The following is a 16,525-nucleotide window of genomic DNA, read 5'->3' as shown; positions in this document are numbered from 1 at the left end:
GTATATTCATCAGATTATTGTCCCAGCATCCCCTTCTTAACCAGCTCATTTATCCCATTTAGAAAATCTTGGCTGAACTGTGTCTACTTTAGTCCTGTGTTTCACCTTGAGTTGCATAGTTTCTATCTAATCTGTTCATTTATTTATTTTATATTTATAATGCTGATGCACTGCATGGCTCTTGTGGCTAGGGTTTCTTGCTCTCAGGTATCTTGATTTTACAAAGGAGTGGCCTGAAAATTGCATAGGAAAAACACAGAACCTGAAGCTAATTTCAAAAAGAAAACAAAACAATGACTTCATTGGTTTTGGCTAGGTTTCAACAAAATGAGATTCAAAGAATAAAACTAGACAAAGGGCTAGACTTTCTTTGGTGTCATCATTTTTACTGGGAATTTTCTTGCCTTCTCTTTTGTGCTTTTTTCAGCAGAGTAATTGTTGGCAGGAGTCACAGGGTCTGATGCAACCTTCATATTTTGTACATGAACATTGCCTACAAAGATACAGATTTCCCAGGTTAGCTTTGTTTTCAAAGGCTAACAGTGCTCACTGCCAAGACTAAAATGATACATTTCATAAGAAACCAGCCCTTGAATGCAGTAGTTTTTAATCACCTGTCACAAAAAGAATGGGAATATATATATGTATTTTTAACCTGCATGGTAGTCATGTCTGAAGCATCTTTTTCAGATCTGTCTGTCTAATAATATGTTCATAAGTCATGTCATAAATACACTTTATTCCACTACAAGGTCTGGATGCGATTATTTTGCCAACATTTTCATGTATTAGATCTCATAGATACGTCTTCAGCTCCTTATGTAGTGTATGAACCTATGAACAGCCTGGCTGTGTTTGAGTGGATTGAGTGTAAGACAAAAACTATTGCTGCAATTAGGAAATCTGAGAAATCCTGAAATTAGTAGCAAAAATACTTAACAAGAAAAAATGTGGAAGCTTGAGAGGGAGGAGGGAATGATGGAATGAACTGATGTCTGAAACAGGTTAAAACCAAAATGACATGCAAACAGGACAAGGATTGGGGCCCATGTATCATTGTCTGACAGTGTGGCCTTGCCCACTTCCCAAACATGCTTCACCCTTGCCTACCTCTCCCGCATCTTGCCCCCCCCCCCCCCCCTTTTCCTTTCTATTATTTAACTCCCTCTCACTTTTCTGACCCACTCTAATGGAATTAACCTGAAGTTTACAAGTCCTCTTGTGTTTGATTACATTCCTTTCTGTGCTTAGTTGTCTTTCTGTTTAGATTATAAACTCCCTTCTTTATACAAATATGTATTGTTCCCAGGAAAACAGGGATCTGAACTTGGTTGCCATCCAAATACTGATACAATGCAAATGATAATAATTTCAGCCCTTTGATATCCCTTTGTGATGCTCTTTTTATGCTCCTGCTTTTGAACACAGCTCAAACATAAAGCAGGTGGAACTGGTAGATGAATCGAGCTGCCAGGATCGCTTTGTCTTCTCTGAAGATGCCAAAACAGAATAGGGAGATGAGAATTCACTTGCTTTCAAGCAGCCAGGAAGCGAATGGAAGGAAGGAGCTGCATTGTGTTGAATCAATGAGAAACATACAGTAACCACAGATTGACATCCTGACATTGTGGTGTTTGTGTCTTGGCATTGCATCAACACCGAGTGATAATGAATTGTAACAACAGCCTGTCAAAACTCAGCCTAAGGCCATCGTTCTGCCTATTTTACAGATAGCTCTTTAATTCTTTGTGATGAAAATGTAGCTGTGCATGGCTGAATAACACTACTCCAAAATATTGCTTCTAACTTTACCTGAATCTAACTTCCACTTATTATTTTTATCCTTAGCTACTCCTCTGTTTGCAACAGTGGAAGGGAACCATATGGTATCCATATGAACTCTGAAGTCCTCTCTGCTTTTTAGACTTGCTATTGTGGAAAATGAGAGGTGACAGATAAGTCAGAGCCAAATTCTGCTCTCATTTACACCAGTGCAAACTTGGTGAATTTCTCAGGAGTGACACTGCAGGAAATAAGGGTGGTTTCTAACAGTATTTGCTTGATGTCTTTAGAAGCTCTCACTTGTGGGATTTTGCAGAGGTAAAACTCTCAAAGAATGACAGTAACTATAATTTCTCCTTATTCCTTCTTCCATCGTTTTATAGGGTTTTTTTAAAAAATATGGCTCCAACTAGAATTACCCCAGATTAAAAATAATACAAAATTAATCAACATCATTCAGAGTTATTCTCACTGTAAGGTGTAGCACCGGACAGAGTTGAAAAGCATTGCAGGGAATGCTCAGTGAATTGCTTGGTGCTCAGTTGCAAAAACCCCATGTGTTGATTAGTAGAGAGAACACTGATTTTAGAAGGTATTTTATGCAGACTACAAATAAACCAGAGATGTTTCTAGGTTACTGTTTCTGATGGTGAAAAAAAATCTAAGGCATTGACAAAGTATTAAGCTAATGCAGTGCCAACTTATCCGGATTCATATGAGCAAAACGGTGTCAGAACAACATTGCTGAGGGCATTGGACTGGAATTCAAATCTTCCTAATGTATGTTTTAATCTCAGTACTGTGTAATGCACTTACTATTTTGTTAGCTTTTTTTCAGGGAAGGTTCAGTTCACTGATAAGGTTGAAGCTGTGCTCAGAATTAGTATTGTTAACTAATACTTAGTAATAAGTTCCACGAGTTCAGCTGTGGAAGAAAGATTCATCACAATCTTTCAGTCTTATATCCAATGAAAACAAAACTTTGTTAAAATCAGCCTCACATCTGGCTTATATGTGCAGTTGGAATTCTTGGAAGAATATCCTTTCAGTCTGGCATATGGACTGTTTGACACTGGACATACTTTCAAATGAAGTCTTTAGTGAGAAATTGTTTGACACACTAACTCCTTTGTCAGTACTTTACTAAAGTTATTTTTGAATAAATCAGTATTCATCTCCATTCCTGTCACCATAGTTTAATATTAACATCATTGTTTGGGTGTAATGCTTTATGTAGAAAAAATATTTTATTTCAAACAGTTCTCATATTTGGTCTTTCAGCTGTATATTCTGAGGCTGTGTATGGGAGGAGGGACGGAACTGTCTCATTAGAACTGGAACTATATAATCAATAGTTACCAATTTGCAGTACGTTATTTCAACAAAGTAAGCCTTACTGCTTCTATGAGGTGAAGGTGTTTTGTAATTAGACTAAAGGACTAAGTATTGAAAGTTCTGGTGTTTCTTCCTAATGCTCTTCTTCCCTTTCTGAGCAATACTGAACAATTAATCCTTAAGTGGAAAAAGCTGTTGAAAAGAGAAATATTAAATGTCAGACATCTCATTATAGTCACTTAAAATATATAGATTTTTTTAGAAGCTAATTCTTATTACAGAACCAGATTTTAAATGTACTACATAGTGTCATAAGAAGTAGCATTTTTAATTATTCTGTCATATCAGTAATGTTGATATTACTGGAATATGTGTACTGTTCCGTTATTTGCACTGCAAGCAATGGATTAAGAAACCTAAATTGTTTTAATACACACAGTAAAACTTTGCAGTATGGCATATTTGTCATAGCAGATCAGTTCTTGAACCAAGCCTCCCCGAATAGATTCTGTGTAATTCATCAGATAACTTTATTGCAAACGCAAAATATTCCTTTCTTAAAAAAATATTTACTTTGTTTTTAGGACTGCCCTTCAGATGTTGGTGACTTTAGAGCACAACAGTGTTCAGCCTACAATGACGTCAAATACCAGGGACATTTTTATGAGTGGGTCCCTGTGTATAATGATCCTACTGCACCGTGTGCCCTGAAATGTCAAGCTCTCGGAAAGAACTTGATTGTGGAGCTTGCCCCAAAAGTATTAGATGGTACTCGTTGCAATATTGAATCCTTGGATATGTGCATCAGTGGAATATGCCAGGTATGCTTATGGTGTAAATCTAATTGTGACCTTTGTTGCCAGAGACTTTGCGCATTAAGCGAGCACTTTTTGGTTATTTTTTGTCTTCATGTATCAGTTTATTTTTGATGTATCTGCAAGTACTGCCAAATGGACTGTAGATAACTTACCTTCTTCACAGAAGTTCCTGACTGCACACAGAAGTTCTTGCCTGCCTTAGCCATTGATATTTTTATAAATAAAAAGTCAATAACATTCACTCTTCTATTTATACATATAAAATTAATGAAACTAGTTATAGCTTTCTAACCTTTAGTATGTCTGTCAAGGTGTGATGAATTACATAGCCTTCCATTTCATTTTACTCCTTCTCTGAGTCTTATATCTTGTGAACTCTATGAAGGAGAAAATTTGATGTTTTATGGGATCCAGCCCAGAATGGCAAGTGTGAGTGCGTACGTCCATCTTGTATATGTGAATGAGTATGAATTGATTGTTAGTGTATTTGTACTGGGAATCTACATTTCTAGATATATTTGTTATGTATTATTTATTCGAGTTATGCTATCAACTTTACACAGTTGGTGTAAAAACAGAGCTATAATATTTGAGGCTTGTCAGCTTTGCCCATGTCTTATTAGCAAAGAAATATCGCAATCTTAAGTTTTATGAACAGAACAATTTTATATAGAATGGATATGTTATTGCAATTAGTTTTCTTTCTCTGCAAATGGTTGTTGCTCTGTTAAATGCCTAAAATGTGTGTGACTCAAAAATGCAGGATATGGCCCAGTGAGCAAAATAGCTTCATTATAGGGGAAAATTTGACATATTTGGCAGAAGGCTGGTGCGTGGATTACAGCAACATTAATATATGATCTGGATGTTGCTGTGAGTTTTATGTGACTTCTATGTATACTGCAGTTCCAATACCAGTCATGCCAACACACAATGCATCTGCTGCCTCTGAAATAGAAGAAGAATTCCTTACAGTTTTCCTCTTCAAGAGACCACATTTGTCAGTAGTACTTCACAGTGGTGTCCAACAGTGTTCGTTACCTTGCACGTTTAAAATAGGATATACCTCTACAAACTCTGGAAACATTTGCCAAATAATACATTTCTTTTGCAACATTCTTAGTGATGTCTCCTCTTCTAATACAAGCTTTCACTCTGGAGGATGTCAAAGCCTTTTGTAGGTGATACATCTACAGCAGCAGCCTTTACTGTTCGTGTCCATTGCAGCACAGAAGTGTCATGCTGAATGTAACAGAGCTCTCGGTTTTTCAGGCTCTTGCTCAGAGTGCTGTGGGGTTTCCCGTGTTTCCCACAGTGACCTCAAACATCTACCATCATATATATAGCATAAAATACCCATATCATAAAATATACATATACTTTTATACATATATACATATGTATGAAATATACATAGCATAAAATTCTCTTTGTCTAGAGTAATTCCAATTTTGTGAAGAACAGTTGAAAGATATATTTAATAAGGCTGCCTTCAGTGTTTCTTGTTAGTATTTTGCAGTTATTCATGTATATATCTGACACCAAATGCTTGGAAATTTAAATAATCCATTTTTAAAATAAACCAGGTAGTGGCAGATGAAATGAATCATTCCAGAAGCAGGCACTTGAGCTTTTTTACACTGTTAATGAGAATCGATTGCTTTTCTCCATCTCTTCAATTTTTATTTTTTCATCATTTCTTCCAATTCCACAAAAATATTTTCCAGTGTGAGAGAGTAACTTTAGGGGAAAAAAAAAAAAAACAAACAGCCACCATGTTTAGGATGTGCCTTGTGCTGTGACTTACGCAGTTTGATGAATTTATAACTTAACCTCATAAGCTGTTAGATGCTTTCACTTTATTTCCTTTAAGTCTGGCTTTCCTTAAAACTGGCTATTGCTGAGGCATTTTTGCACAAAGGGAAAATTTCTCCTTTTTAAAGTCTATATTTGATAATTTAGTGTTGGATAATTTTATTGAGGTAAAAATAAGTCTCTGGTCATTTAAATAACCTTTTTCACTTTGTGGACTGTTTTGGGGGCAGAATAGAAAGGTTGGTTACTTGTGAAAGGGACTGCGGGAGGTTGGGGACTTCCTCAGAAACCGACACCGAGCTTTGTTGCTACTCCTGTTCAAGCAGGAAAAGAAAACAAATTGACATCTAATCTTTCCTGGAAAAATATGGTTATTTAGTCAACTGCTGTTAAGAGAGAGACAGCAAAATTGTGATTCTCCACAATTGTTGCTATAAGATCAGTCCGTTGGGTTCTGACATCTACTTGGCACAGCCCGCAAATAACTTGGCAAGTGTTTTTACAGTTAACTCATCTAAGTAAACATGTCGTACTGCTGATGTGGATATCTTTGCTTTTATGCCTGCGAGCACCGAAGAGTTAGTATGAGGAGACTGGCTTCCCTGAGTCCCTTTCCAACTGGTGCTGGTTTTGCTCATTTATTGTCTCAAAGTTGGCAGGTTTTATAAGATTTCAGCTTCCCCTCCTCCCCCCACAACATGATTTCACTTTCATCTGTTTTCTTATTCTTGGTAAGGTAGAGCTGCATCACTATTCTGCCTCTTGGATTCTTGTTCAGACTCTCTCCTTGGCAGCATATGAATTTACAAGGACGGTGAGTTCCTCTTGTCCAGCTTCAATTCAGATTCTTTGCACTTCCCTTAACAAGCAGAATCAAACTAAATAATGCTCTGTCAAAGAAAATCGTGAGATGGCAAAACTGCTCTCTGGATTAGGAGTTTGAGGCTTCAGGGGAAGTAAAATGTAAAGGCAGTGGAGCAGGGAAAAGTTTATTGGGAAAGTTAATAAGATATTTTGGGGTTGCTTGAGGCTTCACTCAGCCAAACCATTTGATCATGTTTTAGTCTGCTACTGCAGTGCTTCTGTTACCAAAGCAAATATCTGGGGCTGGTGTGTTAAATGGGGACAGGTCAAAACTTCACTGCCGGGAGGATTTTCACACTTAACTTCTGATATTTTTCTAGTCTCTGCACAGCTCCCAACACATTTTTTCATATAATATATTCCTGCTGTGCCCATCTGTATGTGGGTGGAGACATTTAAAAACATCTGCATGTCAGACACATGTGTGGGCAACGTTTACCCAGTTACTCCGCCTGCTTTGGGGCCCTGCCTCTCCTTGTTTTTTGTTTTTAATTCATGCAGACCTGCTTTTTTCTACCAGAATGCAGAATGGGATGTTACTTGTGTCAGTACCTGAAATGGTTACAGTGATAATTTTCCTAATATGGAGTAATGTGTTTGAACAATAAATACACGCATCACCCAAAAAATCTGGAGTCCTAAGGAGCAGCCTGAGTAGTTCTGTCCTAGGCTGTCACAATTAGGTCAAAGATGATGTAAATCCTGCAGTGAACTTTCCATTTAGTGTCAGCAAGTTGTTTGTGTTCCAGAAAAGGCAGACACTACACTATGCTTTGTAGCATATGGCATAAATTTAGCTGACATCAGAACACGTCCCATATGTCAAGTGCAGTGCCATCAATTTCTGCCATGCTAGTTCTTTTCTGTCACATGTCATGGTATGGCAAGTAGGTATTTCCCTCGCTCGCCACCAAAGCACTCTTATGCTTGATGTAAATATCTGTTGGAGTTTTCACTGAAAATAATTTCTGTAAGATTTTGGAAGACTATTGCACTTTTTTTAATGAGCTTTGCTCATGCTTAAAACTTAAAATCATAGCAGATTGTTAATGTCTTCTGAATCTTGACTCCTTTTATTCTGGAGCTGCTTTCTCAAGGTGCTAATTTAAAGCATTTTGGGTAGTTTCCCTTTTGGTTCTGATAGATGCATCTTTTTGCCTGTAAATGTTTTAAAAGGACTGCCCAAGATGCATGGGAGGTTTGGTGTTCAGACACTTAGAAAGGAATGTTTCCTTTCCATCCAGTGTTACTGCAGACATAAAGCTGTGTTTCTCACACATTAGAGTAGTTAACTCTTGAATAGCAGTTTAAAAAGCACCTTTTTCTTTTCAAAATGAACACTTACAATCTTTTTTTAATATTTAAAAACAAGAAAAAAATGTCCACATTGCCTTTTCCTCCTTCTCAGTCTTCAAACCTCGAGTAACTTATTCATGGGAAGAATTGATTTTGAGATAGCTCTGAGTTAAGTCAGCCTGCAGAACATGGCATTCTTTCCTGGGTACCGTTAATTAGCAAACACATGGAGTAAAGTACATCTTGGAGCATGGAGGAACTGGTGTGTACTCTGGACCTGTACTCTGCCCACATATTACTGCAGGCACCGGGGTTGGCAGGCTGGACCTTATCCACAGAGTCTAAGGATGTTACTCATGTAGATCCAACAAAACTTTCTGGCTCTCAGAGCTGTGTATCAAAATCTTCATATGACTATGCATACATGTGACATATGTCATAAAAATGCAGAGAGTGGGGAGCTCCAGCTGCAATTCAGCTGGGAAATGTTGGTGGCTCTCCAGAAGTCCCACTGAAGGATGGGGCCATGCTGAAGCATGGGTTACCACAGCCTACGTAACCTGTTAGAATCACCCTCTGTAGCCTCAGTGAGTTGGTTTCCTTGCCTGAAGGAGGCTCTTGGCACTGGCCGAGCCAGCAACTCGCATAGCCACCCTCTAAGGGCTGCACTTGCACCACTTTTAATGTCACAGTCCACCTGGGTATAGCAGTTCCCTTGTGATGATGTTGTTGGCAACTCAGAGGCATGCTTTTACTGCACGTAATAATAGGATACTCTCAGACACTGAAAAGGTCTTTTGGAATCACTTATTTTTATTTTGCAGCTGCCCACTGCTGCTAGAATCTGATGTCTCTCCAGATCTTGTCTTATTCTCCCTCCTACTGTTTCTTACAGAGAAATACTCCCTATAGGGATTTCTTACTGTCTAAGTTTATCCTTTCTTGTCAGATAAGTAGTGGCTTTCTTCTGATCTACAGTTTCTTATCTATATTTCTTTTTTCCTAAGTGATTCTCTCTGCCAAGTTTTGTTTTGTTTTAGTGAGCTTCATACAAATGCAATTTTACTTCCTAACCTAGCAAGTTCCTAAAGCATGTGAGCAGTGATAGAAAAACTCACAATTTGGGTGTCGTCTTGAACCTAGAGCCTTAGTAACCTTCAAATCTCCCAGTGCTAACTGCACCTTCATATAGCAAGTCAGACTTGGCTGGACACAGCCAGAAAAGCAGCAAATTTATCTGATTCCATATATTGATTTCTTTTTCGAAAGCATTCTCACAAACAAGAAGCCCAGTGGGAGTTTGTGTTCTATCCTCTGATTGTGTGTATGTGTATTTTTTAAAATGGAGACTGTGTGGGAAAGGGTACTTGTTCCCCTACTGGGTGGTCCTATAATCTCTTAGCTGCTCTAGCATGTGACAGATCCTGTACTAAGAGTTAAATGTTTTGGAAACACGTTGTTTTATTTGATAGAAGTGGATTTGCAGAATTGCAGAACGCTCTTTAGCCTCTTGCCTTCAGATATAAAATATTTTCAGAAATATGTGGAAAGTCTTTTTAGGAGCCCTTTAGCATGCAATGAATTTTATGCACTGTATTTTTTATCTTCTGTTTTTTTTTATGGCTTTACATTCTTTTCGTCTGTATGGATGGCTGGGGAATTTGAGCATCGTGGTGTGTTTCCTCATGCCCATCATTCTGACGTATTTTATGCCTCTGTTCTGAGGTTTGCGTTTTGACACACTTTGCCTTTACTCCTTGCTTTCTCATCTATGAACTGAAAATCCTTACACAGAGGACATTTTCTTACTCCCACTGCCACTAATACCCGTTCAGCTTGGCAACTGGGATTGCTGCTTCATTTGCTGTGAAGTGATGGGCTGGGACATTCGCTATTAATCAGAGGACATACTCAGGGCCCTGAAGGGGCTGTATTCTGTTTATTAACATATACTGAAGCCTGTGTCAGCTTGTCTGGGCTGCTGCTGACCTGCACTTGCAGAGATGTGAGAACCTGTGCCACAATCAGGCCTTTGTTAGGCTGAGATTAGACATAACTGAAGAGTTATGAGACAGGACCATGTGAGGACAAAGTCGTGTCTCAGACCAAGTTAAATCTTCAATGAGGATAAACCAGAGTTTAAAAGTGGTGCTTGAAAGCTAATATTCCACACGACTTCTAAAAGTAATTTTTTTTAAAAAATTACTTTCTTAATTGAAGGGATATTCTGGTATCTCTCTGCTTGTCAGAATCAATTACTTGTAGATGATGAGCATGGGAAAGAGACAGTGGGAGCTTTTTCTTTGTATTCTCTCCAGGGACGTATTATATCTCTGTAGAAATAAAGTGCAAGATGAAGTTATCACAAAGCAAAGGATATGAGCAGAGATTGCAAAGTAAGTGAATAGATGGGCTTTGAATGACAGCAGGGTTTTACAGTAGGGCAAAGATACATGGAAAATATTGACTAAGACAGAGCAGGATTTTCACATGACGGGTTTTATACTCATGTTTGTATTACCATAAATTCCCATAGCCATATTTAAAATTAATTATTTGTTGTGTGGATGCAGACATTCCTAACATCTGCTTCTATTGTGATTCTGTGCTAAGACAAGTAGAGCAGGAGAAAATGCAGCAAATAGCTGACATTGATGCAATAAGATCTGTGTACTGTGATAGCACATGCGACTGTACAGCAAAATACAGCCTTAATTTCTCTGAGTTTTGGATTTTTGTGGTGTGTTTGTGGAAACAGAAATCCTTCTTCTCTGACCAAGACCCTGAGGATTTTAATTTTCCCTATTGAGAGTGATTCTAATAAACAGCAATAGAGATTTATCTTTTTGAGCATGCAATGGTTTTTCACTGTTTCCTTCTTTTGCTAAGTAAAAGTTGAAACAAAACATGTGTCCTTTCTTAGTTAAGTCACAAGACCTGGAGAAGATATTTTTTCCAGAAATAATTCTGAGGTTATCTTGTATTTTGTGCAATGCTGATAACCTTCAAAAGTATGTGGATGTTTGTGTTCCATTTTTATCTTGGTTCTGGTCTCCTGTAAGGCTGAAATAAATAATTTGTTTATAATAACCCAAGTACTACTCCCCTGGTGGCAGAGCAGTCACATCACTTCATTGGATCTGTTTGGTGTAACAGTCTACTTTCATTCTATATTTTTCACATCTTGACAGATTTCATAGGTAGTGAAAACCCAGTTGCACCTAGTCCACAAAGTCTTTGCCACCCTTCAGCAGATCAGTGGTCCAACCAATACAGGATTCGCTTACCGATATATTGCTATAACAGACCTGTCGCTAGCTAATTTTAAAACAACTACTGAGCAACATGTACTGGGATAATTACACACTGTTCAGCCCTTGAGGAAAAGGATCTCCTGTATAATAACTCTTATCACATCCTTGTGAAGAAGTATAATTCTCATTTCCATTTGTGCATTCTGCAGTACAGTTCCTTGCTCAGCAGAAGTGTCGTACTTCATTTACATTTAATCACATTGGGCATTTCCCCTTAAATTATTTGCTGGGTTTTCCGCTTCGACTGAGTCATCTGTATGTTTGTGTTAAAATCCCACTAGCAGTCTATGTCATGACTGCACGTGGTTGTGCATCCTTTGAAATAGCCAGGCCAATGAAAGCACACAAATGTGAATGTATTCAGAATAGCTTTGATCTGGATTTCCCCAAGCATTGTGGGGTTTGCCCAGCAACTCTAGAAGGATGGTAATTATGTCATATTGACATGTTGTTGATTTTCTATTTTTATTTTATTAAACCAAATCACATGAGTAAAGGGCATCACTCCCTGACACTGAGCTGCCAGTTCCTTGGGTAAACATAAAGCACTGAAAAACATAACTTAACTTATCATTCTAAAGGAATCACTGATAAATGAGAGTCTATATCAATCAAAAATTTATTGGTCAAAGTAGAAAATGTTATAGTATTTAACATAAACGTTGCTGAGTATTTCAATGGTCTGTCTGAGAAAGAGCTTAGTCTAAGACGCAGTAGGTAAAGAAAGAATGGCACTAGTGCAACTTCAGTTTTAATGTTTCATGGAATTTATGTATCTGTCACAAATAAAAACAGCAGTGATTTATCCTTTTTTGGCCACTTCTATTAGGAGAGCTCATTATGTTTGTTTTTTCTGGCTGTACCTGGATCTCTGGCTCCAGAGGACCATAGAAAGGGGGGAGTCCCTTTCTAAAGAGTAGCATTGTATACAATTATATATATTGCTGTATATAATTTCATGTTTTTGATAGTAATAATGGCACTTAACACTTAAATGGTGCTTGTTATGCACAGATATCTGGTTTTACTCATGTTTCTGGTAAGTATTCTTCTTTTGTAGGACATAGATGTATCTTAAGGTTCTTTATTTGAAGTATATAATCTTGAGTCATTAGCATCCCAGAAACATTTTTTTTATAATTGACATATAACATTTTTATAATTGACAGCTCACCTCTGTGTAATGTGTTCTACAAAAAATGGTGGTGTTCATATTTTGAAAGAGATCGCCTGCAGTTGGCTGTGAGTGGTCAGTTGAGGGAATAACACAGTTGTGGAGGTCTAAAGCAATGGTCTAACAAGCAAGAGTTGAAATTTCAAAACCTGATCCGGCATTGGGCTCTGCATTGGCAATTCTACTCCATGTTTGTATTTATGTTTATGAAGAGAAGACTCTGAAGGGGGTTTGGGGTTTGCCGGGTTTTTCAGTACAGTGCTTTTTTTGCCATATTGGGATCTCAGTTAAAAATCTCTCACCTTGCAGTCCTGTCCATTTTCTCATCATAGTTAATTATAAACATCTCCTTAAGAAAGGAAGATGGAAGATCCTTGAATTTAACAGACTATACTTTGACCTTCACAAACTGAAATTAGCATGCTATATTAATTTAAGTATAATTTCTTAGCTGAAACCCTACTAAGTGAATAAGAGCTGATGAAACAGCTGTGGGAGCTTCTGAGTGATTTTTGGATTCATGTTTGAAAAAATATTTGTAACGTTCCATAGTCACCTCTAACATATCAGCAGCAATTTCATTTTTCTCTTTCATCTGTACTACTATATTTTATACCCTGACCTTTTGCTCTTCCTTTGGCTTTTTGAACCTACATGAACTATTCTAAGCATGCTACAAAATATTTAGCACCCTCAGTACTGGCTTTCACAATAGCATTAGCATACTGACATGTAGTTTAGAAGTTTGTTGAAACAGATGAGCGTTTCTGTTCAGTGCTTAATCAGATGCTTGCTACGCTATCTGCTTGTGACAAAACAGTATTATTCTTTTTCATATTTCTATTTTTTTCTTTGAAAGAATACAGACAAATACAACATTCAGTTTCTGTCCAAAAATAGTGATGAATCAGAGACATCTGTTTCTGAAAATAATCCTGCCATACCCAAATTCATAGATACCCCATCATGGACAATTTATCAACTGCACAAAGTACCCATTTCCTCAGTACCCTTCTTATATTACATTTCTACTTACTGTTCATTTTGTTACATATTGGTCAATATTCTCCCTGCTGTCTGAGGAGCTCACTTACAATGTAGTCATTACAATACTTGTGTCTTTTTTTGAGTTATGGTATTTATGATTGCAGATTCTTAAATTGACAGGGTCCCAATCTTTCCATTACACAGTTTGTATCATTTCATTTATGCAGCCTATGTTAAAATCACCTAATATAATTATTTCTGACTATGCCCTAAAAGCCTGCAGATGTTTTCCCAATCTGCCTGTAATATTTATAGCTGATACCTTTGCTCTGTAAACAGTGAGTAATGTGGGGTAAATTAACCCTAACAAACACCTTAATCATGAAAATCATCAGACCTTTTTGGCTTCTGAGATGGTGTGTGAGCTGAGGAAGGCTGTTGCCATATATCATTTTGCAGCTTTGCTTGCAAATACACATGTACTCTCTTCAAAATGTTTCATCAAACACTGTGTTTTTGTAATAGTTATTGGCTAAAATATGAATACCTTAAATTCATAAGGTTTGGAGTCAAAATACCATATGTGTTTGAGGCCTGATTTCCAAAGCTATACCTTGCAACTTCCTGTTATTTTGGTGAGATCCATGGCTGTCTGGCTTGTCTCAGAAATACTGCTTCCTGTAAGGTTTTGCAAACAGGTAAGAAAGACACCCAGGTTTGAAATACACTTAGTGCTGATCACCCCACCTTAGTGTTCACTCATTAAGATCCCAGGGTAGCAACACTTGTTGAATTATCTCTAAATTTGAGATTTGTCACGTTAAATCTGCAGAATTTTTGGGTGCTTCTTATTAAACAAAATCTAAAATTCTGTGCTTATTTCAGGCCTAAATTGTGATACTAATTTGAGTTACTTTTTAAATTGTGTTCCCGGATATCATTACTTGATACTCATATTCATAACAGTTGATATAATCTCAGAAGGAAGTCCACAGAGGGTGAATGCATCTAGCTGAACATACCAGCTTGCTGGCAGGAGAGCTGTAAAGCTTTTCCCACATCCAAGTCCCTCAGAGCTATCACTCCTGTTTTATTTCTGTGGCATTTGTGTATTATTAAAAAATAAGCAATGATACTGTATGAAACTGTCCTCTAATGTATGCTGCTGTGCTAATTATCTTTTTTCTTACATTCCATGTTGAACGCAATACTACCTTGTGTTGTCACAGTTGTATAACTTTTGTTATGTGCAATGAGAGTTTGTTTTCAAGGTGACTCTGTGTAATAGCGTTTATTATTATCACGTTGGGCTTTAATGGGCTGGTCTTGCAAGTACTCTGCTTGCTCAGTGCACTCTTCCTGACAAAGGTGTGCAGGATCTGTAGCCTACATATATACAACAGCTTAAACTAATAAATATAGAAATTCCTCACATAGAGTATCACAATGTGCAGCCTAATTTTCCTTTGAGAATTAATTGATGAGTGAATAAAGAAATTCTTTATATTTAGAAAATGAGATTACACTATAAAATGGAAATGTATTTGTGAGATTTGGGGAGAGATTACGCTTTCAGTAGTTCTAACAATTTCTCTCCGTGTGCTAGTAGTATCTTTATGTGAATAAGAGCAGGAGAAGCAGTGGAGAGCAGTAAATACTGTAAAAGTCTACTAAGAGAAATATAGACTCTCTCAACTACTGATATGATCCCTATCATTGCACCATCTGAATATTTCAGAATCCTTAGGAGATTTTTTCTTGCAACATCCCTGTGTGAGGTGGGGAATTACAGTTCCACGCCTTTCACAGATTGGAATCGAAAAGCACAGGAAGTTTTCAAAAGTCAAAAAGAAAGTCTTGTGGAGCTGGGAATTGAAAGAGTTATTAAGTCTAAGGCCAGTGTGTCAAGCACTGTATTATTATATCCCTTGAAATTTTATCTGCTTTCTGATTCACACAGTGGTCAGTCAGTTCCTGTTTCTGAAATGGTGGTGTTTGCATTCATTTCTCAATGCTAATTGGTGAGAAAGTGGGAAGATAAGCTTGTTTAGAGTAATTTGTTTACATCTTTCTGGATGTCAGTGATGAACCCAGATCTAACATTAAAAATATCTTCAAGTAAAACCATCCTTAATCCAATCCTAAATTATAGTATAGTGTTCCTGCATAGCCTCTCTGTAGTAAAAAAGCACCTGTTCTGAGATGGTCTGATTTCACACACAAGTGTGTTATTTTGTTTCATTTTTACAACTAAGTTTTTGTTAACACTTAACGCTAACATTAAATTGTTTCAGTTAAGCTGCTTATTTATTTTCAAAATTAATTCTTTGCTGGGCTACATAGGATGAAGGTCTCAGTTGCAGGAACAAAATGATTTCCTGCTGCTAATGTAGAATTCTATGGTAAATCTGAACCCTTTAGTAAGGAGATGCTGTTCAGTGCAGCATGTGTCTCAACTGAAGTGTTGTAAACTGTCCTCCATGATGCCCTCCTCCTAAGAGAATGCAGGATGTAGGGAATTGGGAAAATAAGGGAAAGGACAGGAGTGGGTGGTGGGGGCTGCTTTGCTGTCTTTTCTATAGACACATGAAACTTCGAGATTACATTTCTGTTCGGCAGCTGGGGTGCATGATTTGTGCAGTGTGTGTGTCTGTGTGTGTGTGTTAACTCTGACTGGAAGACCCAACCCTGCCTCTTACGTGTGGCTTCAATCCTCACCTCTCCAAGGCGATCGTGTGTCAGTTTTGGCATAGCACAGATGCAGTGGATCTTGGCAGCTAAGACTGCCCCTTCCAAGCATTTTTATATAGGAAGAGGAGTGTGCTGGCCAATTTCAGAATTGTAGCACTGCTTTTAACTGTGAATTTCCAGAGTGCTTTCTATCAGTTTGTCAGCTTGGAGTTTGGTTAAATATATATGTCTATGATGAATTAGGTGCACTTCTCAGGGATGTGTGGATATAAGAGGCGTGTAGGCTGACTTGAGAAAATTTGAAGCTGCAGATTAGCTTTTTACCACATTGCTCAGCATTTGGTACTCCCTGTGAATTTATTCTATGAAATGGTGAAGTGTAAGATAGGTGAGACCAAGTATTTATCTCCCTTTCAGCAGGAGGTGGTTTTAGTCAATATTGTGTATTC

At 37.6% G+C, this 16,525-nt stretch overlaps 1 protein-coding gene across 1 annotated transcript in view; it reads left to right on the top strand.

Moving 5' to 3' along the window:
- The window catches only part of ADAMTSL3 (ADAMTS like 3), a 101,779-nt gene that overhangs the window by 5,732 nt on the left and 79,522 nt on the right, over positions 1 to 16,525 (top strand). Inside the window, exon 4 of the mRNA XM_074836944.1 lies at positions 3,702 to 3,938. Coding sequence (XP_074693045.1) covers positions 3,702 to 3,938 — 237 coding nt within the window. The remainder of the gene's footprint in view (positions 1 to 3,701; positions 3,939 to 16,525) is intronic.

This window comes from Strix aluco, chromosome 12 (genome assembly GCF_031877795.1).
Source record: "Strix aluco isolate bStrAlu1 chromosome 12, bStrAlu1.hap1, whole genome shotgun sequence".
Classification (NCBI taxonomy): Eukaryota; Metazoa; Chordata; class Aves; order Strigiformes; family Strigidae; genus Strix; species Strix aluco.
The sequence above is the reverse complement of the archived record's forward strand: the minus strand, read 5'-3'. Positions and strand labels throughout refer to the sequence as shown.